The sequence below is a fragment of the Conger conger genome, chromosome 16 (assembly GCF_963514075.1).
Source record: "Conger conger chromosome 16, fConCon1.1, whole genome shotgun sequence".
NCBI classification, from domain to species: Eukaryota; Metazoa; Chordata; class Actinopteri; order Anguilliformes; family Congridae; genus Conger; species Conger conger.
Window position 1 is genome coordinate 32,733,916 of NC_083775.1, and position 26,603 is coordinate 32,760,518.

A 26,603-nucleotide genomic window follows, 5' to 3' on the forward strand; every position below is an offset into this window, starting at 1 on the left:
ACACTACTTCCCTGCACGATTACCCCCAATCTAGTATCAGTCATGTATCGCTTGTGTCTTCATCTTCAAACCCTTTCATGTTTTATTTGTATCCAGCAATCTCAGTTTGCACTTGTTTCTCCATCTTGATGTTGGAGTTCCTGGGATGTTGCAGCCTATATTTACCATGTGAACTAGACTTGATGTTCATGCCTATGGATAACTGCTGCTTTATGTGAATTGTACATTATCTGACCTATAATCTGTAGTTTGATCTTTGATATGCATTTTGCATACTGCAAAAGGATCAGGATAAAAGGATCTGCTAAATAAATGTAATGTAACGTAATTGGGTTAATGAACACTATCAATGATGCATTACTTTAATGTTAGGATCCCTGATGTCTGCATAAAATGTGATGTTGAGGTGAGCACTTTATTTCACTGTCTTTTGGAACACCCCAAAATAAATTACTTTTGGTGCAATTCATAACTTTTGTGATTTAAACAGATCCCTCTGTGTCCAATGTTTTGTTTTTCTTCCCTCTCGATTGAAATTTATCGACAATTGAATATATATTTTTCCCTTCAAGTAAAATACGAAATAGCAGGTTTTTTGGTGAAACCAAATCACTGTATTACCACTGATTAAATTAATTGCTTGGCTCTGAAAATACATACCTTGTTATTAGGTAAAAGGGAAAAATTCCACATAATTTTATTTGGTTTATTTTTGCACTTATGTACAATTTTCTTTGCCACTGTCATATTGATTAATCTGAATGGAACATAGAATGTGTCTACGTATGTTGTGCCTTTTTTTCAAAAGTCTTAATTTTGTACCATGTCTGTATTTCACACTAAAATTAAAAACTCAATAAACCCATTTTTAAAATGGCAGAAAGTGTACATTTCTGGTGAACTGTTACAGTGCAACTAAGTGGGTAGTGGCAGTAAATTTGCAGAATGCCACTAGCAGTATTCAAAGTTTCATAACGATCATAAACCAAGGATTTTACCAATAATGCAGAAAAGGATTTTTAGAATTATGTCTAATTCCATGCCCAGTTCAAAATGGGACTGCCAACAAGACATGCAGTGTGTGTATGTTTCTAATGGGGTTTGGTCACCAGCACGGTTGAAATCTCTGCAAAGAATCTGAAATGTTTAGATAATTTATTTAGAGCTTTCTAGCACCACCACATTTTTTCCAGTCAGGTTCAGAATTATTGGCATCCTTAATAAATTTCCCAAAAATACTGCAAACTAAAAGATAATTTAGTTCAGTATTGACATACACTGTGTATTGACAACCAAACATATTTAAAAAATAATAATAATAATTCAAGAATTTCCCAGAAAGAAAACAGTTTCACAATTGTTGCCACCCCTGGATTAATATTTTGTGCAACCACCATTTTTGTGCTAAAGATGACAGCCATGTATCAATAATTTGTCGTAAATAGAACACATTTTGAGGGATTTTTGACAATACCAAACCCCCCAAAACATCACTAGCCCACCTGACAGTAGGTATGAGGTGTTTTTTATTGTACGCATTCCTCTTTTGCCACAAAACATGTTGATAGTGCGTATGGCAATAAAGTTGAACTTTGGTCTCATCTGACCATATCACTCTCTGGCAGTCATAATTTGAATGATGTTTGGCTGGGCAGTGCACGTTATTTGCTTTTTGTTTATTGTGCTTAGTAAGGGCTTTCTTTGTGCCACCCTTTCTTGGTATGGTGGTGGTGTCTTATGGTTTTAAGACTTGGTGACCCCACGATGCAACCAATCTCTGAAATTCCTTGGGCTCATGGCCTCCTTCAGTCTCCCTCAGTGGACACAACATGCACTTGTGTCCTCTTCCTGCCAATTTTCTACCATTCCATGTTTTACACGTTTTGATTATTGCCCTAACAGTGCATATGGATGTAAATGTTGAAACATGAGAATACATACAAATTAAATTATACAGTATAGTCCATAAGTATTTGGACAGTGATACGATTTATGTGCTTTTGCTTCTGTACTCCAGCATATTGGATGTGAAATTCAACAATACACGAGGTTAAAGTGCAGACTGTCAGCTTTAATTTGAATTTACATCCATATTGGGTGATCTGTGTAAGAATTACAACCATTTTATACATATTCCCCCCATTTTAGGGGAAGAAATACAATTGGACAGTTGGCTTCTCAGATGTTTTTGATCAGCTGGTGAGTACTCACTGACACATCCATACCTGCCTCCTGAGCATCTCATCTGGCTGACAGGTGTTTGGGGTTTTTTTCTTCAGAGAATTCTTCAGTCATTAACTGTAGACAATTGCAGACTGTCCCCTTAATTTGAGGGTATTTAAATCCATATTGAGTGATCCATGTAAGAATTATACCGCTTTATGTACACCGATCAGCCAGATTAAAACCACCTGCTTAAACCAGTTTTTCATGATTAAAAATGCTTTAAACCATATAAATTTGTGCATAAACACTTAATATTTTATTACATGATATGTGTATAAGTGAAGTCATACGTGAATTGCATTAAAAATAAATCTTGTAAGCTCATTGGGAGGGGGGGAGTATTGTTTTATTTAAATATCTTGGTACGTACTGGTGTTCATGATCACATCTATCTTAACAGGTGCTCCAGGACCTATAGAATTTTCATATTTAAAGAAATAAAATAAAGACCACCCGCCGTATTTCAAAATTCATGGGATACGAGTCTGCAATTTTACCTCATAGACATTGTTTCATTTCAAATCCAACGTGCAGGAGATTAGAGCCAACCAAAATGAAACTGTCCAAATACTTATAGGTTGCACTGTAGTTTTCCCATATGTTTGAAAAACAACATTTAGATTATTATCTGTTTTTATATGCAGCCTTTTTTTCATTTTTAAGAAGGGTGCCAATAATTCTGGAGCTGACTACCATGTTCTATGGCAAATTATACAGGAATAATTCATGAAAAGCTATACTCACTGAAAGCTCATTGGCTTTATTATATTATTTGATATACAAATTTATTTTACAGAGTTAGGTCTAAGTGGCTGTATGAATTTAAAAAAAAATTATATGGAGGCCTATAGCACCACCTTGTGGTTTGATTAGGCTAGTACTTGAAGTTTGTGTCTGGACGTCAATATTGGCAGCCACAGGCAAGGCAGAGCAAGAAAGTGCTAGTAGCCATTTATTTACAATTGGAACTAATGCTCACAGGCTGTGATGGTGGGGCGGCCTGTAGCGTAGTGGTTAAGGTAAATGACTGGGAGACGCAAGGTCAGTGGTCGTAATCCCGGTGTAGCCACAATGAGATCCGCACAGCCGTTGGGCCCTTGTGCAAGGCCCTTAACCCTGCATTGCTCCAGGGGAGGATTGTCTCCTGCTTAGTCTAATCAACTGTACATCGCTCTGGATAAGAGCATCTGCCAAATGCCAATAATGTAAAGTAATGTAATATTTGGCATCAGAAAATGTCATAGTGAGACATAGCTCTCTGTAGCCTGTTGGTTGCATACACAATAACTGGAAGCTAAAGGCCTAAATGATTTTTTCCAAATCTGTCTGCCAAATGCCAATAATGTAATGTGATGTAATGAGGTAAATGTCTGCCTGTTAAGTCTCCTCTGGAGGGCTGGTGAAGTGGGAGAGGTGGAGTGAGGAGGGGGTCAGGTATCCACGGTTCTTAGACATCCAGCCCGCTTCGTACCATATGCCTGTCCATAGCCAAGCTTGCACAGACATGCGTCAGATGAAGGCCTTTGCAGGTTCGGTTCATGACAAGTGCCCGATCAAGTAGATCATCCCTCCCCAAATTTCAATAAAAAAAACAATATGATAGAAAAAGGGCTTCCTCAATTTAACAAAGTACACTATCCTTAACTATGAAAGTTAGACCTTCTCAGATTTTACATTTACTGTTACTGATGTTACTGATTTCAAGTGGTGCAAGATGAGGCCAGAATGCCATAACTCATTTACAGTTTTTTACAGTCACGTTGGTACTATAGTCACTTAATTGTATGTTGCTCTGGATAAGAGTGTCTGCTAAATGACTGCAATGTAATCTAATGTAAATTCAGAACCTTGAGGTCATTTTTTTAAACTGTAGACACAAAACTCAAAAACAGATAATGAAAATGCAAAATCGCTTGGATACAGTATACATCCTGATTGTAAAAAAAACTGTAAATGTATCAATGAGTTCATGCAGAGCACAGGGAGGTTTAACAGAATTAAGGTTAAGATCTAAGCCACAAAAAGTGACTGACAGAACGAGTACACTCAATACCAGAGATGTATTCAAAAATAATTAATCACATTAGCTATTCTAAGGGTAAGCCAAAGTTAAAGATTAAACATTAAACCTTTTGCATTCCCCTTAATGTGAGGCAAATGAGCTGTTGGTTTCCTTTTACCAGCCTCACGTGGAGTAAGGGAAACTAGGGGGGCTCCCTTCAGTTGGTGCATTCCTTCTACCGTTGCTGGCGCAACCCCACTGTCGTTCCTCTCTCACCCCCTCAAGTGGGCCCTCTGACGCAAGCAAGGCAGGTCCGATCAGTTTCGCTTTCCACTCGACAGTCAGACTTCCAGGCTGGAAGACGAATACTGTGGACATGTTCTCTGTACAAAAACACAAGAGGGGGGAATCCTAGCAGCACCTAATCATTGTTTTCAGCTTCAACGGTAAGTTGCATAAAAACGTGGCTGTTAATATCCTCATTACATGGGTTTACATGCTTTAGCTGTGTTCATATATATAAGTAAGTTTCATAAGATAATGATTTCAAAAGCAGTACAGGAGGGGATCATGTCCAGAAATTATAAATACTATATGTAAACATTTTAATTAAATGTTAAGGCTGCTTTAAGACAGGTTGCCACATGTTTAATTGTTGTTCACTTCTTGTGTATGTTTATAATGTACGTGTTGTGTTCCTTTGGTCTTTTGAGTAACTCTTGCTACGTGGTGCTAATCAAGACTGCAGTGTCTGTTCATTACTATCATTTCAATACATTTCAAGTCAAGTGTTTTGCATGTTTATTATCATGCCCAGTGAGAATTGTATTTGTATCATATACAGTGCAGTCTATAAGTATTCAGATACTGAGAACATTTGAAGTAATTTTGACATGGATCACGTCATATGGATGTAAATATCTTTCATTTGAGGACATTTACGTCCATATGGAGTGAACCATGTCGGAATTACAGCACTTTGAAAAGCTGTCCAAATGCTTACAGGCAGCTCTGTACCTCCCTTTACTTCACTCAGAAATGTATGGTTTCACAAAATGGGATAAAAATTTAGGATTTGGTGGAAAACCAGCGGAGGAAATAATATCTTTTCAGCTACCCCTCAATATAATTTTAGTCTCATCCTGCAAATATTTGGTTGTAGGTGGTAGCTTTCGGGCATGTGATTTGTCCTGATTGATCTCATTTTGAGACCCTTCGCACCTCAGCACTTAATCCAGAACGTTCTTTTTGGCTCTCAAAGTGGGCCTGCCGTTCTTCACCAGACAGCGGTCATAGGAAAAGGGGAGAGATTGTATGTGGCAGTGAGGTAATTATTCTTACAATTCAGAGAGTTTGATTCCCAGGTGAGACCTAATTTGGGTCTTTGCTAATGGTAGATGGAGGAGATCAGCCTGTACGGGTACCAGGAAGAGGTGGTGCAGCCAGCCCTGCAGGGCAGGAACATTATTATCTGGCTGCCAACCGGAGGAGGCAAGACCCGGGCTGCTGTCTATGTTGCAAAGAGACACCTGGAGTCCAGGCCAGGGGCTAAGGTGGCTGTCCTGGTGAACAAGGTAATGTAAATGGTAAATGCTTGGCATCTATATAGCACCTTTATCCAAAGCGCTGTACAATTGATGCTTCTCATTCACCCATTCATACACACACTCACACACCGACGGTGAATGGCTGCCATGCAAGGCGCCGACCAGCTCGTCGGGAGCATTTGGGGGTTAGGTGTCTTGGTCAAGGGACACTTCAACACAGCCCGGGCAGGGGATCGAACCGGCAACCCTCTGACTGCCAGACGATTGCTCTTACTGCCTGAGCCATGTCACCCCTCTATGTGCAGTCATGTGCTGCGTATGTACCTGCCTGTAGAGTAGTGGTTAAGGTACATGACTGGGACCCGCAAGGTTGGTGGTCCAATCTCTGGTGTAGCAGGGCCCCTTAACCCTGCATTGCTCAAGGGGGTTTGTCCCCTGCTGTCTAATCAACTGTAAGTTGCTTTGGATAAAAGTGTCAGCTAAATAGCACTTACCTGCCTGCGCTGTGTCTATCGTCAAGGATGAACAAGTTCCTAGTTAAGTAGTTTAATGTGTTTCACAAGTGACCATAACACAATGAAGCCAAAAACTACTTGAATGCCCAAACCTCGCCACAAAAAAACCCCAAAACAATATCAAAGCCATTCAATCAACACAAATCTCATAACTGGTGCTCTGAAACGTAAACTATTTTGTCCCTAATCATACCGTTTTAAGTTTCTCTTCAAACTGCAACAAAAAAATTGTATTAATTTTTTTTGCTCTGTTTAGGTTAAAGCATACTCCACAATGTTACCCTGTCTGAAGGTTACCACATTTCAGCTTTCTTTATGGTTATACTTTATTCTTTATGATTTATGACACAGGACAATATTTGACACCTGGCCAAACTAAGTGACTAGAAAGTCGTAACTATATTTTCTATAAGTCTATTTTAAAAGTACTTTATTCCTATTCAAACTAACAGCCAATGTAAAGCTTTAAACCAGACATTTAAAGGTACAATAGGTAAGATTTTTGTGTTAAAATATTACATTATTGGCATTTGGCAGACGCTCTTATCCAGAGCAACGTACAGTTGATGAGACTAAGCAGGAGACAATCCTCCCCTGGAGCAATGCAGGGTTAAGGGCCTTGCTCAAGGGCCCAACGGCTTTGTGGCTACACCGGAATTAGAACCACCAACAATGCGTGTCCCAGTCCTTTACCTTAACCACTACGCTACAGGCCGCCGTAAATATTGTTACAAAACCATTGTAAATCTCTTCCTATCATTGAAAAAGGCTCACTGGCATGTTGACTCACCCTCTGCCTGTGTTTATAGTCCTTAAATTTGGGTTTCAAAATATGTAGTTGACGGGGCCAGCACTCTGTACCAAAACATCTATAGCTGTACAATAATTCCAGCTCATTGGTTGAAAATTGGTTCTAATTGCCACGTGGAGCCAATGGCGTTTCAACTTCAGCGCGTTCACAGAGAAGGGGGAGGGATAAACAGTGTCTTGGTTTGGGCGTCTTTGCTGCTGCAATTCCTCTCTTGACCGTTAGAAGTCACTTATTGTACCTCTAACAAAATTTTGAAACTTTACCCAGGTTCACCTGGTGGACCAGCACTACAGCAAGGAGTTCCAGCCCTTCCTCGGGGAGCGATATAAGATAGCATCCATAAGCGGTGACTGTGACCAGAAGGATTTTTTTGGCCCAGTGTTGCAGAACAATGATGTGATCATCTGCACTGCCCAGATCTTGGAGAACAGCTTGAGGAGCATCGAGGAAGACAAACACGTGGAGCTGACCGGTACTGTCCTCTCTCTCCGACACCTCAGCCTGCTACGTGCACAGGATACGGGATCACTTATAGCACTACGACACGACCATGACTCAGAGATCAATCACAAGTAAGACCAAACTTACACATAGGTATCAAGACACACAAATGCACATATATGTACACAAACACACATTTCACAGGAATACATAGAAATGTGAAAAGGGAAGTACACCAGCTTTCAATGCTATAGTTTTACTTATTAGGGCATAACTACCCCCAACTAGTCCTACATATACAGTCCATACTGTGTGTGTTTGTGTGTGTGTGTGTGTGTGTGTGTGTGTGCGTGTGCATGCATGTATATTGTGTGTGTATTTACACTACTGTGTACATATGAATATAGGAACATAAAGAACATTGATTTATATATTGTACATAAAATTAATACTCTATACGTTATGTGATGCTGTGTACATATTGTCATGCCATAAAATGACATGATATGCTATGGTATACTTTATAAAACAACGGCCATGCTGACATAGAATTGACAGTGCAAAACTGGACATAAACAGTGAGTCCTTAGAGCAAGCACACAGGGAACCCGGGCCTCGGTTAGTATTAATACCAATCATGTAAAGCAAAAGGACATCAACCTGCACAATTGCAACAGCACAGAGAACCCATTTTTATCTGTTCCCCTTTATAGCCAGGTGTCCCCTAGATGGCATCATTGGGCCTGATAAAAACCTGTTGTAACCTGAACTCTAAATGGTACAGAGTTAAACATGAGACCTTTCTACAAATTTTGAAGCAAGATTGCTTTTTATTTTCATTTTTTAATGCTTTATAGATTATAAAAAAGGAATAGGGCCATGTGCAAAAGTTTGGCAACCCTTTTGGATTATTCTTTGTTACTTTAAAATATATATATATTAAGGCCCAGACCCAGGTGATTTACTCATTAGGGCTTCAATGAGTCAAGTGAGTATAATTCCAGGGCTGAACTTTTTATTCTGAAGTAACTCCATGCTTTCTAATGTATCCAACTGCAGTGGCCGTTCTGTCCAGTGTTAACAACCATGGGTTCCTCTAAACAGTTTCCACCAAGAAAGAGAAGGCTACAAAAACTATCTCAATGTTTCAAACTATTTCCACAGTCAGACACATTAGAAAATGGAAGATAAATGGAACAGTTGAAGTCAAGATATATTTCAGATAGAAAGGCCCGAGACCTGGTGAAAAATGCTCAGAAGAATCCATACATCACTGCAAATGAGCTGCAAAAAAGAGTAGCAAACACAGGTGTAGCTGCTCACAGGACTAGCTGTTCATAGGACAACAATACAACATACTTTAAACAACAAAGAAACAACTGAAATAGGCAAAAGAAAACATTAAGAAGCCTGAAGCCTTTTGGAACAATGTGCTTTGGACTAATGAAACCAAAATGTAAGTTTTTCGCCGCCACCGAAGAAGGTATGTACCAACATAGAGGTGGATCCATTATGCTTTGAGGGGGGCACAGGAAATATTGTGCAAGTGGAAGGAAGAATGAATTCCACCAAATATCAAGACATTCTAGGTCATTCTAGGTCAGTCCAGACATTGGACTTTGGAAGTTAAAGAGAGGTTGGGTATTCCAGCAAGATAATGATCCAAAACATACCTCAAAATCAACCATGAAGTACCTCCAGGAAAGACGGATTAATTTTTCGAATGGCCACCACAATCCCCAGACTTGAATATTATTGAAAATCTGTGGAGAGATCTGAAACATGCAAGGAGTCCAAAGAATATTTCTGAGCTAGAGGGGTTCGGCCAGGAAGAATGGGAAAAAATGTCAAGCTGTTATAGTTGCCTGAGGGTTAACTGACAGGGTTCCTAAACTTTTGCACAGGGCCTTTTTAATTTTTTTACATTTATTTTGAAACTGTCAAAATAAAATGAAATGTAATCTTACTTTAAAATTTGAAGAAATATGTCATGTTTAACATGAACCCTTTAGAAGTCAGGTTCACTTCTGTTCACTTAGGTATTAATGATAAAGGGCTTTCTGACCAGGGGTACCCAAGTTTCCATACAACACTGTTCAAAGAATGAATATATACATAGACAGAGGCATGCATTTCTGTCTTGTCTAAATATGCATGCCTTTTTATGCATGTCTTAAAAAAAAAACTTTTTTAATCATGTGAACAACAAAAGTAATCCCACTCAAAAGTTGAGAGGGAAAAGGTAACATGCTATTTCAAGTCACAGTTTTGTTTTCACAGGTCAAAATTGTAGTTTGCATGACTTGTGAACCTATTCATGCATATATTCATTCATGAATATTTTCATTCACTTGTGAAAATTGTCAGTTCACATATGAATTTACGATTTTAACTGATGATCTTTATTTACAGGAACGGCGATTATCAGAGATATAGGAAACGCACTCTAGATTCTGTGGAGATAATCTGAATCCTGCTATAATGACTTATTTACTTACAGATTACTTTAGATACAATAAATTATTTCAGACGTGTTCTGAGGTGGGAAACAGAAAGGTGTAATCAGAAAATAATGTGATTCGATTTAAGGAAGTCAGTGTCTGGCTGGCCTTCCTGAATCAGTCTGTCTATCAGTAGGGGGGTCAGAGGCCTAGCCAGAATACAGTCTACTGTATTGTTAATCAAGTCATCACCCACTCCCAGTCACTAGTGGTGAGGAGCCCTTATACCTCTCTCCAGGAGGCAGACATGATGGTTGATTTGCCAGTGACTCAAGTAGATCACATCAACTTATTACCTTAGAATCTTGTTCCTGCTTGCCCACCCTAGACTTCACCTTACTGATCATCGATGAGTGCCACCACACCAACAAGGAGAATGTCTACAACAAGATCATGCAGCGCTATGTGCAGGCCAAGCCCAGAGGAGGCTTACCCCAGGTCCTGGGACTGACCGCCTCTCTCGGCACAGGGGGTGCCAAAACCTTCCAGGGGGCAAAGAAGCATGTCCTGCAGGTATGCAACAAGCTGTGTATGCAACAAACCTGTGTATGCAACAAGCTGTGTATGAAACAAGCTGTGTATGCAACAAACCTGTGTATGCAACAAGCTGTGTATGAAACAAACTGTGTATGAAACAAACTGTGTATGCAACAAGCCTGTGTATGCAACAAGCCTGTGTATGCAAAAAGCCTGTGTATGCAACAAGCCTGTGTATGCAACAAGCCTGTGTATGCAACAAACCTGTGTATGCAACAAGCTGTGTATGCAACAAGCCTGTGTATGAAACAAACTGTGTATGCAACAAGCCTGTGTATGCAACAAGCTGTGTATGAAACAAACTGTGTATGCAACAAGCTGTGTATGTAACAAGCTGTGTATGAAACAAACTGTGTATGCAACAAGCCTGTGTATGCAACAAGCCTGTGTATGCAAGAAGCCTGTGTATGCAACAAACCTGTGTATGCAACAAGCTGTGTATGCAACAAGCCTGTGTATGTAACAAGCTGTGTATGCAACAAGCTGTGTTCTGTAATAGCTGCAGCAGCATAAGCAGGGAGTCTGAAAATAATGGAATTGGAATAGACCAGGCCTGAGAGTAGGAGCTGTGGAGAGTAGGTGATGATGAGGAAGTGAAGGAGTCTTTGCTGATGTATAGAAAGGATCTGCTCAACTATAAGGACAGAAAAACATGTAAAAGGATGCAATAATGACATATTAAAGTCTTCTGCTTCTGGTTAACAGATTTGATTCTAAAAATCAGAATTTCTTGATTAATTAGGCAAAGTATAGAACATACATCTCTGAAGGGCAGCAGTACCGTAGGCTCGATGACACTCGGAACAGCCCAGACAGTATGAACAGCCAGACAGTATGAACAGCCCAGAGAATATGAACAGCCAGACAGTATGAACAGCCAGACAGTATGGACAGCCCAGACAGTATGAACAGCCAGACAGTATGAACAGCCCAGACATTATGAACAGCCCAGAGAGTATGAACAGCCCAGAGAGTATGAACAGCCCAGAGAGTATGGACAGCCCAGACAGTATGAACAGCCAGACAGTATGAACAGCCATACAGTATGAACAGCCCAGAGAGTATGGACTGCCCAGACAGTATGAACAGCCCAGAGACTATGAACAGCCAGACAGTATGAACAGCCCAGAGAGTATGGACAGCCCAGACAGTATGAACAGCCCAGAGAGTATGGACAGCCCAGACAGTATGAACAGCCCAGAGAGTATGAACAGCCAGACAGTATGAACAGCCATACAGTATGAACAGCCAGACAGTATGGACAGCCCAGAGAGTATGGACAGCCCAGACAGTATGAACAGCCAGACAGTATGAACAGCCCAGAGAGTATGGACAGCCCAGACAGTATGAACAGCCCAGACAGTATGGACAGCCCAGAGAGTATGGACAGCCAGACAGTATGAACAGCCAGACAGTATGAACAGCCCAGAGAGTATGGACAGCCCAGACAGTATGAACAGCCCAGAGAGTATGGACAGCCCAGACAGTATGAACAGCCCAGAGAGTATGGACAGCCCAGACAGTATGAACAGCCCAGACAGTATGAACAGCCATACAGTATGAACAGCCAGACAGTATGGACAGCCCAGAGAGTATGGACAGCCCAGACAGTATGAACAGCCCAGAGAGTATGGACAGCCCAGACAGTATGAACAGCCCAGAGAGTATGAACAGCCAGACAGTATGAACAGCCATACAGTATGAACAGCCCAGAGAGTATGGACAGCCCAGACAGTATGAACAGCCCAGACAGTATGGACAGCCCAGACAGTATGAACAGCCCAGAGAGTATGAACAGCCAGACAGTATGAACAGCCCAGAGAGTATGGACAGCCCAGACAGTATGAACAGCCATACAGTATGAACAGCCCAGAGAGTATGGACAGCCCAGACAGTATGAACAGCCCAGAGAGTATGAACAGCCAGACAGTATGAACAGCCCAGAGAGTATGGACAGCCCAGACAGTATGAACAGCCCAGAGAGTATGAACAGCCAGACAGTATGAACAGCCATACAGTATGAACAGCCCAGAGAGTATGGACAGCCCAGACAGTATGAACAGCCCAGACAGTATGAACAGCCAGACAGTATGAACAGCCCAGAGAGTATGGACAGCCCAGACAGTATGGACAGCCCAGAGAGTATGGACAGCCCAGACAGTATGAACAGCCCAGAGAGTATGGACAGCCCAGACAGTATGAACAGCCCAGAGAGTATGGACAGCCCAGACAGTATGAACAGCCCAGACAGTATGAACAGCCATACAGTATGAACAGCCAGACAGTATGGACAGCCCAGAGAGTATGGACAGCCCAGACAGTATGAACAGCCCAGAGAGTATGGACAGCCCAGACAGTATGAACAGCCCAGAGAGTATGAACAGCCAGACAGTATGAACAGCCCAGAGAGTATGGACAGCCCAGACAGTATGAACAGCCATACAGTATGAACAGCCCAGAGAGTATGGACAGCCCAGACAGTATGAACAGCCCAGAGAGTATGAACAGCCAGACAGTATGAACAGCCCAGAGAGTATGGACAGCCCAGACAGTATGAACAGCCCAGAGAGTATGAACAGCCAGACAGTATGAACAGCCATACAGTATGAACAGCCTAGAGAGTATGGACAGCCCAGACAGTATGAACAGCCCAGAGAGTATGGTGATGTGCAGTATGCACTGTATGCATTATACGCCCCCTTGCTCTCACTCCTCTGAGCTCTGTTCTCTGTGCGGCTGGCAGATCTGTGCTAACCTGGATGCCTCGGCCATCGTGTCCCCCAAAGAAAACTCTGGAGAGCTACAGAGGAACGTTCCCAAACCGGTGAAAAAGTATGACATCGTCAACGAGAGACCGGAAGTGAGTCACTCTCATGCCCATTTCAAGCTTAGGGGTTTAGTGGTAAACTGAAAAATCACTAATTTAACAGCAAACCTGCTTGGCCGCTTACTAGACCGCAGGTCCGCCATTTTATTGCAGGACTTCTGCTGTAACTGTCTACGAAGGTACCGAAAGTTCTAACAGTGCCTTCCTAGCCATAGTAAAAAACCTTATTGTAAGTCACATTGGTTCAAATAGCTACACTGTTTGTGATTCTGTCACAGGATCCCTTTGGAGACCACCTGAAGTCGATGATGAGTGAGATGCATGATTACGCAGCGGTGAAAACCTTTGGGAGGAATTTTGGCTCACAGGAGTACGAGGCTGATGTGGTTCAGCTTGAGAAACAGGGTGAGTTTTGTATCAATTAAAAAACTAGTGATGAAAATATATTTTGTAGATTTCCGAGTATGGTGCACAAAGCTCTTGAAATGCCTGAAAATATACAAAAGATTAAGAAATGGAAACAAAAACTGAATAAAACGGTAGTAGTTCCATAGTTACAGTACATGAGATTGAAAGGGTATTGTTTGGCCCATCTGAATCGGGTATTTAAATGAAAAAAGAGGGGTCTTTAACCCATTTTCTCAACCCACGCTTGAAAATGACATACCCATAATAGAATGGTTACTATGCTTGAACCCTTTTGACTACAGGCATAATCCACAATTTCACATGCTATTTATTATTCAATAGCAGGCTTGCTCCTAATTTATAAGCATACAGAATAATAAAAAAATATTTAGAGAATGTATTTAGATGCTCACTGATATTAAATGGGGTCACGTCAATGAAAATTCCATCTATATTGGAGCCAAAGGTGTTCACAGTCTTCCTCAGAAATATTCACTCGAGAGCTAGAGAGAGGAGAGAAGTTCTCCAAAGGAAGTGCTTTATTTAGATGTAGGCATTAAAAAATAAGTTTTTGTTGTAAAAAGTCTTGCAAGACCTTGCAAAACCTTTTTGGCCATAAAATCTCAAGAATTGCTTTTGCCGAAGCTTAAAGGAAAACACCAACATTTTGTGAAATATTCCTTTTTTCCGACTTACCCAGAATTAAGACAGAGTGCATTTTCATTTTGTGCATTCACTGGCTCAATTTCCTTGTTAGCATAACGTGTTAGCTTAGTGTAAAGACTTGAAGCCTGTAGGAGTCAGCAGCCTACCTCCTTCAAAATGTTATAGCGCTTTTATTTGCACAAGGTATGGTCTATTTCAAATACACGTGCAGGAAAAAATAGTAAAAATGAGAGACGTTGGTATCCTGTGTTTCAAATACACAGGATACCTTGTGTAAATGAGACAGCTTCGGAGTTGCTGTAAGGTGTATTTCTTTACTCATTATGCTAACATGAAATTGAGCCAGTGAACACACAAAAATGAAAATGAAATCGAACATCTCGTCTAAGTCTGGGAAGTCGGAAAAAAGGTATATTTCCAAAAATGTTTTCCTTTAGCCTCAGTATGCATATTGAAAATGCTCCAGTTTTGTTGCGTATTCAAACTGGCGACAATAATAATTCTTCCGGAGCAAGTAATCAATGAACATTCTATCAATGTTTCTCCGAGTTAGCAAGTTTTCAGAATTGCATTGTTATGCATTTGGTTCGCCGGACCCTTGCTGTGAAAAGGACACTGACATTACCTTATTTTGTGTAGTATGTGGATTTCCAAAATGCAGAGACAGCAAGGTCCCCCCATGCTTGTTTTGCCACCCACATGTTACAAAATAAGTACCTGCTAAAGCAATGGCTTTAGGTAATGTAGGTTAGGTTAGGTAGGTCAGGTTGTGTAGGCGAGCTGCAACAATTACGGTACAGTACTGTGCAAAAGTCTAAGGCACCCTACATTTTTAGTGTATAAATTTGCAGAAAATGAAAAAATAAATAGTAAAATAAATCTTTTACCTTTTTTTTTTTTCTTTTTCTGCATTCGTGTCAATAGAAAAGAGCAACTTTGACATTTCCAAACATTGAATTTCCAAAAAAGTAAATGTTACAGTGAAATCTTTGCATTTTGTTAAATAAAGTAACATATTAGGTAATAGATCCCTTTTTCAGACAAAAACTTGATCTTGGCTGTCAGGGATTATCTGGAGAGCTAAAAGCAAGTGAGACAGTCAAAGACTGAAGAAGATGTTTGGTACAACCTACCAGCTGATTTTCCTATAAAAAACCTGCTGGACAGTCTGGGTGTCTGCGATTGTTGATGCAGAATTTATGCAGTTTTAAAGGTTTGATTTGATAGTTTTTTTATTTCAGATTTTTCCATTTTTCTCCCAATTTAGTAGCCAATTGTAATTCGAGTCTGTGTTAGATGCACCGTCCACAACCCGCCCCCTGGCAGGCCGAGGAAGACCGACACACCGTCTTCAAGACGTCTCATCGCTCTAATGGTGTCCATGGTGCCAAGGCGTCTGAGGCACTTATTTGTACGGTGATCAGCTAACTCTGCCAAGACCCTCCCTCTGGAGCGGCGAGCCAATTAATGCCGGCCCACATGAGCCGGCCAAACTTGGCTTTTGGCAGGACCGGGAATCAAACCCCGGTCCGTACAACATACGGAGAATCCGCCCCTTTCTCACCCCCTACTCGACCCAGCTCCTGGTCCAAGCGATGGTTCTGTCCCGCCTGGACAACTGCAATTTCCTCTTGGCTGGCCTCCCAGTGTCCGCCATCAGACCCCTCCAACTCATCCAGAATGAAGCAGCTCGTCTGGTCTTCATCCTTCCCAAATACTCACACGTCACCCCCCTGCTTACTTCCCTCCACTGGCTGCCTGTCATGGCTCGCATCAAATTCAAAACATTGGTGCTAGCCTTCCAAGCAGTTAAAGGGTCTTCCCCAGATTATCTACAAAAAATCATCAGACCCTACACCCCTGCCAGACCTCTTCGTTCAGCCTCCACAGGCCGCTTGGCACCTCCCCCTCTCCGAACCTCCGAGACGCTCACGATTACTGTCTGTTCTGGCTCCACGGTGGTGGAACAAACTCCCCGTTGAGGTCAGAACTGTAGAATCTCTCCCCACCTTCAAGCGCAAGCTGAAGACACACCTCTTCAAGCAGCACCTCTCCCCATCCCTCCCTACCTCCCTGTGAACCTTAATTGTTGTCTCTGTGACTTGCTTTGTGTATCGGTATTTTTAGTTGGCTAGGTAAGCAGTGTTTGGACAGTTGACTTTGGTCACTTTTGCTCTGTTTGTTTCTTTGTTTCTTTGTTCTCAAAAAAAAAAAAAAAAGGCCCTCGTCCTTATCTTTGTTGTACAGGTAGCAGTTGAAATTGTACTTCCCTCTAGGGTCTTTCAGCGAACTTATCCCTGGTTATGGGTATGCACTTTGTTGTACGTCACTCTGGATAAGAGCGTCTGCCAAATGCCAATAATGTAATGTAATGTAATGTGTGCAACTGCAGCAACCTGCAACCGCAAGTCTGCTGCATCTTAGCCTGTTGCACCACCACGGCCCCTTGATTGAGTTTTTAACTGTTCACTGCTCTTTATAGTACATTTCTTAATATTTAAACTGTTGATTTAATTGAGAATGTTTGATTTAAAGAATTTATTTTACATGTGCCTAAGACTTGTATATGCACAGTACTGTATATTCCTCAGCCGAGTGATTGTAATGTAATGTTGTGAGGTGGCGATGTCTCATTACCCCGGTCCTCTGTCGTCCCAGCGTCGGTGGATGGGAACCGGATGCTGGCTCAATGCGCTCTCCACCTGCGTCAGTACAACGACGCGCTCCTCATCAACGACACCGTGCGCATGGCTGACGCCTTCAGGGTGCTGGAGGAGTTCTACAGCGCAGAGACAGAGAGACGCATCGGACTGGATGACACCGACCGCTTCTTGTTCAATCTGTTCCAGGGTGAGGGCCAGTTCTCCTCAGCCGTGCCCACTCGCAATTTCCCTCCAGAGAGGCATGCCCGGAGCTAGCCGCTGCCGTAAGCAGTCTACTGTATGTGGTCGTTTCGGGCCGCCACAGATGGGCCAAACAATTTAGGTTTTAAAGGCAAGCTGAAATCTAAATTCACATTTTCCTAAATTCACATTTCCTAAATTCTTCATAACCATACGGACACTTCTTAAAGTATATATTCCAAAATAAATTCAAATTTTTGTGTATTTTCACACAGAATTTAAGTTATTTTCCATCCACTTCCCTGAACATGAGATTTCCTCAGATTTTACATCATCCTGTGGGCTTGTATGTCGATCAAATTTTCCATTCCCCGCCAATCAATGTCCTTTTCACACAGCGGTGAGCATCCTCATCTGACAACCCCCTCATTTCAAATCAGCCAAATTGACCTCGCACAAAAGATGTTTCACTCATGTATATGTCATATCATGGAAACTAGCACTGCTCTAACTTCTCTTTCAGCTTGTCTTTATATTTTTATTTTAGTACTTTGAAAGACATTTTAATTCCTCAGTATTCAGGGGGTGCAAATGCAGTAGCTGTTTCGATGCTATTGTGACTTTTGTGGTTCACCGGGTTCAGCAAATGAATGGGAATGAAATACAATTCACTACGATACACTCTGTCTGTGGCCTTCTGACTGCGATAAAGACATAGCAGGTCACTGCACTGGTCACTGGAGATGGAGAAGCTTTCTCTAACCATGTTACAGAAGGGCATTGAACACAATGCAGTCGATGGTCGGTAACTGCTCTTCTCTTCTTGTAGAGAACAAAGCCCGTCTGCAGACGCTGGCGGCTCTAACCCAGTATGAGAATCCCAAGCTGGAGCAGTTGCAGAAGACCATGCTGGAGCACTTCGGGGGGCAGAATAAGTCCCGCGGGATCCTCTTCTCCAAGACCCGCGTGAGCACCCACTGCCTGTTTGACTGGGTCTCCGCCAACCACCTCCTGCAGGAGGCCAGCATTAAGGCTGCCGTGTTGACTGGAGCGGGCAACCAGGCCAGTCACATGACACAGGTATCCACACCAGTAACATGACACAGGTATCCACGCAAGTCACATGACACAGGTATCCACGCCAGTCACATGACACAGGTATCCACGCCAGTCACATGACACAGGTATCCACGCCAGTCACATGACACAGGTATCCACGCCAGTCACATGACACAGGTATCCACACCAGTCACATGACTCAGGTATCCACACCAGTCACATGACACTGGTATCCATGCCAGTCACATGAATTTTGAACTCAAACATAACAAACATAAATACAATAGTCAACTAGGTAATTAAGCAGGGCAATTTAGAATGTCACAATCAAGGAAACAAAAAACAGGCTAGGCAAAATGAGTTTGCCTCTAAATCCTTCATATAGAATTTGAAGGCATCTAATGAGACCCGCTCCTTAATTTTTATGTCCGATTGCAACATGTTCGAAACAGAAGGATCAGAATACCTAAAGGCCCTTTTCCCCATTTCTATACAGGCATTGGGAACAGGCAGCATACCTGCTTAACCTGTGTGTGGGATGGGGTGCGGGTGATTTTGAGTAAAATGTTTCTTGGTGGCTGGTGTCCATTGCAGAAAGGTCAGAGGCAGACCATTCAGCAGTTCCGTGAGGGTTCTCTGAACCTCCTCATCTCCACCAGCGTCGCCGAGGAGGGCCTGGACATCCCAGAGTGCAACCTGGTGGTGCGCTATGGGCTGCTGACCAATGAGATCGCTATGCAACAGGCCAGTGGGCGTGCCCGGGCAGGGGACAGCGTGTACTCTGTTGTGGCACGGGCGGGTGGTCAGGAGGTGCGGAGAGAGCGCACTAATGAGTACCTGGAGGAGTTGAGCAGCAAGGCCATCGCTGAGGTCCAGAGTATGGACCAGCTCAACTTCCAGCAACAGGTGAGTCTGAAGGGAAAGCCCCTGTGTCCATATTTCTGTTTCTGCTAATGTCTCTGTGTCTATATCTCTGTTTCTGCTAATGTCTCTGTGTCTATATCTCTGTTTCTGCTAATGTCTCTGTGTCTATATCTCTGTTTCTGCTAATGTCTCCGTGTCTATATCTCTGTTTCTGCTAATGTCTCTGTGTCCATGTCTCTGTTTCTGCTAATGTCTCTGTGTCCATGTCTCTGTTTCTGCTAATGTCTCTGTGTCCATATCTCTGTTTTTGCTCATGTCTCTGCATCGATATCTCTGTTTCTTCTAATGTCTGTGTGCCCACATTTCTGTATGTGCCAATGTCTCTGTGACCATATCTCTGTTTCTGCTAATGTCTCTGTGCCAATGTCTCTGTCGCCATAGCTCTGTCTGTGCCAATGTCTCTGTGACCATAGCTCTCTAGGTGGCAATGTCTCTGTCTCTCTGCAGCTTGCCTGTTACCACCTCTCCCTCTGTGGAGCTTCAGAATATGACTTCTCCTCTGTGACTCTCCTCTGTGACTCTCCTCTGTGACTCTCCTCTGTGACTCTCCTCTGTGACTCTCCTCTGTGTCCAGGTCGAGGAGCTGCAGGGACAGAGCGTGATCGCTCTTCGGCTGGCGGAGCTTCAGTTGAGGGAAAGGAGAAGCCGCTGCCCGGCATCCAGTGTCCGACTCCTCTGCCGGCTCTGCTTTACCCCAGTTGCCCATGGCAACGACATTCAACTGATAGATGGCGTGCACTACGTCAACATCAACCCTAACTTTGAGTAAGCTCCTCCCCTGTCCTGTGTCTCACTGCTCTATAACTCTGTCCGTTTGCATATGTATATGTACAATGTTTTAGGTACATTTTATGAGGTATACCTATCTGGTATCTGGTAGGTACCCCTTTTGCCCCCCAAAAAGCCTGGCTTCTTCATGACATGACACTTTTAGGGTGGTAACCCTATAGGTACATAAAATTATACCCCTTGTCAGGGGCGACTTGTAGCGTAGTGGTTACAGTGAATGACTGGGACACGCAAGGTCGGTGGTTCTAATCCTGGTGTAGCCACACTAAGATCCGCACAGCCATTGGGCCCTTGAGCAAGGCCCTTAACCCTGCATTGCTCCAGGGGAGGATTGTCTCTGGCTTAGTCTAATCAACTGTACATCGCTCTGGATAAGAGCATCTGCTAAATGCCAATAATGTAATGGATTAATAATTCATTTGTAGCTTTTTTATTTGTAATAGGTATTTATTTCTACCCAAAAGAACATGATTGTACCTTCCAGTGTACATTTGGGAAATTTGTTCCTTAAAGAACAAAAATGTACCTCCACTGTACCCTTATTTCCGAGAGTTAAGGTGCTGGAAACATTCCTGAGGGATATTGGTTTATTCTGGCTCAATATCATCACTGAGTTCGTGTAGATTCTCCAGGGACACATTCATGCTATTTGGCTCATGTTCCACCACATCCCAAAGGTGCTCTATTGGATTGAGATCGAGGGAATAAGGAGGCCATCTGAGTAACCCAAAGTCACTGCCATGTCTACCAACTTGAAATGCTTTGTAACATGGCACATTATCCTGCAGATAGTAAGCATGTGAAAAAGGGTAGACTGTGGCCATAATGGAGTGCACATGGTCAGCAGCAATTCTTAGGTATGCTGCGGCATTCAAATGATGCTAAATTGGTATTAAGGGGTGTAATGTGTACCAAACAAATATTCTCACCATTATAACACCACGAGCAAGCCAGCACTGGATGGATCCATGGATTCATGCTGTTTATGCCAAATTCCATCTGTATCTCACAATAGAAATCGAGATTTGTCAGACAAGGAAAGGTTTTTACAATCTTTCGTCATCATATCACTGTGGCCTCAGCTTCCTGTCCTTAGCTGGCAGGATGGGAAACCCCACATGGTCTTCTGCTGCTGTAGCCCTTCCGCCTCAAGATTTGGCACGTTGTGTATTCAGAGATGACCTGCACACCACTGTTGGAAACGGCTGTTATTTGACCATTTGTGGCCTATAGCTTGAACAATAAAAATGTTGAAATTGATTCAGCTGTGTCCTCTTTCAAGAAAATGGTTTTGCATTTGAAATTAGGTTCCTGTGGGTGCAGAAAACAATGCTGTAATGCTAGACAAGCCTCACGTCACTGGGCAGTTTGAGGTAGTTAAAAACTGTGGAGCGCATAAAAATCCCAGGAGGGCAGCTGAAACCACCCCACCTCGCACCAACAATCATATCATGGTTCAAGTTGTTTAGATCACATGTCTTGCCCATTATAATATTTCTAATACACAGGCTATTTATGTTTATGAGCAGGTGTAACTCATAAAGTGTTCACTGAGTGTGTGTGCCCTTTGTTACAGAATTTAAAAAACGTATTTAATTTTTGGGAAACTGTATAACAGACAGCTCACCCTTGACTGAGACAGTGAGACTCACTTATAATTTGATTTTGAGATAATAGGGGATACAGATTTAAGAAAAAGTACCTTAATGTTTATCATCTTAATGTTGTGTGATTGATCAGGGTTTATTGCATTAACAATATATGATTGGTTAGGATTGTAATGCATTAATGGTGTGTTATTGGTTGTGTTTTATGAATAATGCCATGTGATTTGTCAGGGTTTACTACAAAGCAGGAGAAAAGGTGGAACTGGAGAGGACATTTGAAGACTGGGAACCAGGGCGTGTGATCAGTTGTGCCGACTGTGGCAGGGTGACGTCTTTTTAACAATTCAACTTTTAATGGCCTTGTTTTTCAAAAACCACATGCATGGGTCATTTTTACAGTGTGTGTGTATATATATATTAGATTGTATACTGTACATCATACCCACTCTTCAGTATTGAAGCATCACAGGGAATTGGTAGTAACTATCCAATGCTCTAAATGTTTTAAGGCCATTACTTATCCATAGTATTTCATAATTAACTTACAACACCAAAACGATTGTCTAAGTACTGCTCCCCAGCCACGGGGGGCAGCTTTGTAATTTCGAGAAGTGGTGCTTTCTGTATCCCTGAGTAGCTGTACCTATGGGTCCTGGATGATTCAACAATCTTGCAATTTGTGCCATAAATGAGTGCATTATGATATTTGCATGGAGTAGTCACAATGAAGTTAAAACGTCAGTGTGTGTGTGTGTGTGTGTGTGTGTAAATGCAGGATTGGGGGATGGAGATGATCTACAAGGAAGTCACTCTGCCCAACTTGGCCATAAAAAACTTTGTCCTGGAGAGCCCAGATGGCAGAAAGCCTGTCGAGAAATGGAAGAACGTCCCGTTTTGCATCGAGGAGTTCAAATATACAGACTACGTCCTGAAAAAGTTCCCTGATCTGCTCTGAGGATACACATGTCCTCTTTACCCATGCATGCAGGGTTGTTAACTCCCTCCCCCATTGGGCTAGCTCCTGAGATACTGTACTACCACAAGGATATCTCTTAATGTTACTTAAGGTAAAGGCAAAAAAACATATATTGTTGCAAAGTATAAAATACCTAATCAAGATGAACTTTAAAGGTTGCTTTGAGGTATAAACTCTGTTCCTGTTTATGGCCACCAGAGGCTGCCAAGTTCCCAAACTGTAGTGTCTCTCATTTTTGTCTTTTTGGTCTTCTGTGGTTCCAGGATAGTATTTGCGCCCATTTCCCTTTGTATACAAGTCCCTTATCTTCCCCTGTCTTTGATTTGTCTTTGTGTTTCATTTGCATTGTCCTTCCAGCCACTAGTCACTCCATCTAGTCCCACCTTGTATCTTGTGTTATCCTATTTATTTGTTTTGCTTGTTTGTTGTGTATCCCCTAGTAAAACAGTTTCAGTGTTAAAGGCGTACTATGCAGAATTTTATACATTATTGCGACCCTTTGTTTATATACAGAAAGATGTCTACGCCGATTCTCAACCCCACCTGCCAACTCCCCCAAGGTTATTATGGCCGTAGCAGACTACGGTGTGATAGCAATGAGCTAATGTCCAATGTCGATTATAATTCGTTAAACAACTGCTTTATTAGTTGCTTTCCACACAAGCGATTTAGCTTGCTTTTTAACTGACATAACTCAAGTTTTGTTTTTAGGTAAACATTATTAGTTGTGATATTAGCTCAGCTCACCAGCTCACCACAGTAGTAGTCAATCCATCCAATATCTTGCCCTCCTTCTATTGGATCATAAAATGTATGAGTTCAGTGTATTGGACACATGCTTTTCAGATACAGTACAAAGATGAAAAAGGCCCTCGCCCAGAAGCGGCCTGAGGAGTTTTTAGAATAACAAATACAAGCAGACAAGCAGGGTTTGGGGCAGAAGTGAACACAGACACAAGTATCATAGTAATGCATATTTGTTTTTATAATATTGTAAAGGTGAAAATTCTGCATAGTATGCCTTTTAAATTACCTTTGCCCCCTGAATTGTCTCTGTACCTTGGTCTTAATTTTTCAAGGTGATAATAAACCATACAATAAAGAGGCAAGTAATACTTACATCCCTGAACACTCCTGATGAAATGCCCCAGAATCAAACAGGAACTGAAGATGGCTGCACAACCTGGTAGAACATCACCAGCAAAGATACCCAGCATCTGATGATGTCTGTGGGTCGCAAACCACTTGCCTAATATGCTGTTGGTCCAACAGCTCTCACCCGCCTCCTTTCAGAGGTCTTCTACAGAGACATGAGCTAAGACATTAGCAGCAGATCCTGTAAGTTGCGATGTGGAACCGCCATGGATTGGACTTGTTGGTCTAATCATGTGGACAATGTGGCATGTGTCAAATTGTCCACATGAAGGCACAAACCCAGCGTTTCTGAGCAGAACTTTGCCCAGTGCATCACACTCCCTCTACCAGCTTGTCCTCCTCCCACAGTGCATCCTGGAGCCATCTCCCCAGGTAAACAGTGAACACATACCCGGCCATCCACATAATGTAAACGAAAATGGTACTCATCGGACCAGGCAACCTTCTTCCATTGCTCCAAGGTCCAGTTCTGACGCTCACGTGCCAATTGTAGGCGCTTTCAATAGTGAATAGGGGTTAGCATGGACACTCTGACCAGTCTGTGGCTACACAGCACCACACACACCAGGGTGTGACACTTACCTCCCATAACTATCATTACAATTTTCTATGACTGTTCAGAGGAGATGGGATAGCCTTCATTGCCCTCGCGATGGGCGCCATATCACTGGTTTATGGTTTCTCCCTCCTTGGACCACTATCGATAGGTACTCACCACAATTTGAGAATTTACTTTATTTTTGTTTTGTGGTTTATAGTTGTCTACTCATGTGACTTTTGATAGTATGATTGCGATAAGTCCTTGCACAATGTATTTTTGGCCTTGGTGACTAATTTGATTGCCTACTGATTTTTACTTGCTGAAAAGGTTTGTTGTCTAGCTAGCTAAGTTTGATATCCTTGATATCTGGAGTAGAGATAACGTTGGTATCATTAGAAAGCCTACATTCTCCTCTTTTCAGTTAAGCAAAAACTTGTCCGGCAAGAGGTCCTGCTCTTCTATTCATTTTAACTAACTTTACCTTTGGTGATCACAGCAGCTCAGTGAGCACTGCTCACAAAATGTGACATTTGTGCTCATTCCAATGTTTACTGAAAATGCTAAGTGGGTCAAAAACAGTAAGTAATTATATCTTTCAGGCCTAATTTCTTGGTCTTTTAAACATTGTAAATTAGGGATGGGCATGGCTAATCGATTATCCGGTTAACTGAAATGGCCCGAAACGGCCAATGTCTTAACCGACTAATGTTTCTTTTTTGATATTGAATTTCATATTTTCAGTTTTTTAGCATTATAATTACCTTAACCTTCTTGGAAAGGGTAGGACACCCCATACAAGAAGCTTTCCGTGTTTACATTAGTTTGGAACTGAAATGACGTAGCAATGCATTTACGCAACAATAAGAAGTAGTATTTTTCCCAATTTGGTAGCCAATTGTACCCTATATGTATATCTATTCCAATTGTCCATGTTATCTAACGATACACCGCTACAACCACGTCTCCCGGTGGCCCAGGAGAGATCTAGCAATCTCGAGAATGACACCCCTTCTTCTGGTATTTTTGAAATTTTCTGAAATAACATTTGTGCAGAGCAGATAACATTCAGAGATCATTTGCCCTAACCAGCTAACCAATAACATTGGAAACATTTTTTCACATCAATTCACACACAGAACAAACTTTACTCTATGACAGTATTTTCCATTTTAATGTCATGCAGGAACAAATACTTTGCGTTGCCTTTTAGTTGATGGTTTATTATATACGAGGTGTGCCTCCACAGTACTGTCATTGTGGTGTGTTGGTATTTTATAGTAGGGGCGGCCTGTAGCGTAGTGGTTAAGGTAAATGAGCAAGGTTGGTGGTTCTAATCCCGGTGTAGCCACAATAAGATCCGCACAGCCATTGGGCCCTTGAGCAAGGCTCTTAACCCTGCATTGCTCCAGGGGAGGATTGTCTCCTGCTTAGTCTAATCAACTGTACGTCGCTCTGGATAAGAGCGTCTGCCAAAATGCCAATAATGTAGTAACTTCAGATGGATCATCCTTGTCCTCAGACTTCTGTTAATTCTGGTTGAGGCCTTTTTGATGGACTAATCAAATCTGAAACCGTGTTCTGCAGGGAGCAGTCATAAGGCCAAAATACATTTGTCAAGGTAAGAAAATGAATCTATAATCCATAAATGAGCTGCCTTGAACTGCAATAACATTTGCCTGCTGTAAATGATATACTAGGGGGAGAGCTGTGTAATGCATGAAAGAACTACCATTATTATGTGGAAAGTGATCATTTTTGGGTAGAAAATTGCCAATGCTGCTGTTTTTTCTTTTTCAGTGATGATGAAGAATTGATGTGTTTTCTGAGAAAACTGGGAATAAGATGGTAAATGGTTGGCATTTATATAGCATCTTTATCTAAAGAGCTGTACAATTTATTCTTCTCTTTCACCCATTCATACACACACTCACACACCAATCATTGCACAAAGCAATTAATCTGTTACCTAGATAGTTTCCGAAATAATGTGTTTTCTGCCTGTGAAATTCCTTAGTCATAGTGGGTTGTGTGGGGTAGAAAGTACAGGTGGATTTGTATCTTCTGTTCTCCTACCTTAGGGCGTAGGCAGTTCCTGTTGCATTCCCGTTTTTGATGGCTCAGGAAAAGACAAAATTTTGACCCAGTGGTGATTCTAGAATGTGGTAGCAGGATGGCTATTCTGAAATATCAGTTGGATTTCAACTTCAGTTGGGTTTCTATATCAGTTG

The 26,603-nt window shown here is 42.0% G+C and overlaps 1 protein-coding gene across 4 annotated transcripts; it reads left to right on the plus strand.

Annotated features, from left to right (window-relative positions):
- The first annotated feature begins 4,568 nt into the window (after positions 1-4,568).
- On the plus strand, positions 4,569-23,800 carry LOC133114744 (ATP-dependent RNA helicase DHX58-like). Of its 4 annotated transcripts, none has more exons than XM_061224341.1 (12): positions 4,569-4,674; positions 5,593-5,802; positions 7,369-7,573; positions 10,372-10,556; positions 13,324-13,440; positions 13,686-13,812; positions 17,140-17,331; positions 18,154-18,404; positions 18,978-19,289; positions 19,882-20,072; positions 21,935-22,028; positions 22,479-23,800. In XM_061224341.1, exons 2-12 carry the CDS (start codon positions 5,626-5,628, stop codon positions 22,656-22,658), a joined length of 2,031 nt encoding a protein of 676 aa, XP_061080325.1. In that variant the 5' UTR covers positions 4,569-4,674; positions 5,593-5,625; the 3' UTR covers positions 22,659-23,800. The 4 variants fall into 4 exon arrangements, with proteins under 4 accessions (XP_061080325.1, XP_061080324.1, XP_061080326.1 ...); XM_061224340.1 differs by having other exon boundaries at positions 5,626-5,802; XM_061224342.1 differs by having other exon boundaries at positions 5,626-5,802; positions 18,154-18,290.
- The last annotated feature ends 2,803 nt before the right edge of the window (positions 23,801-26,603 follow it).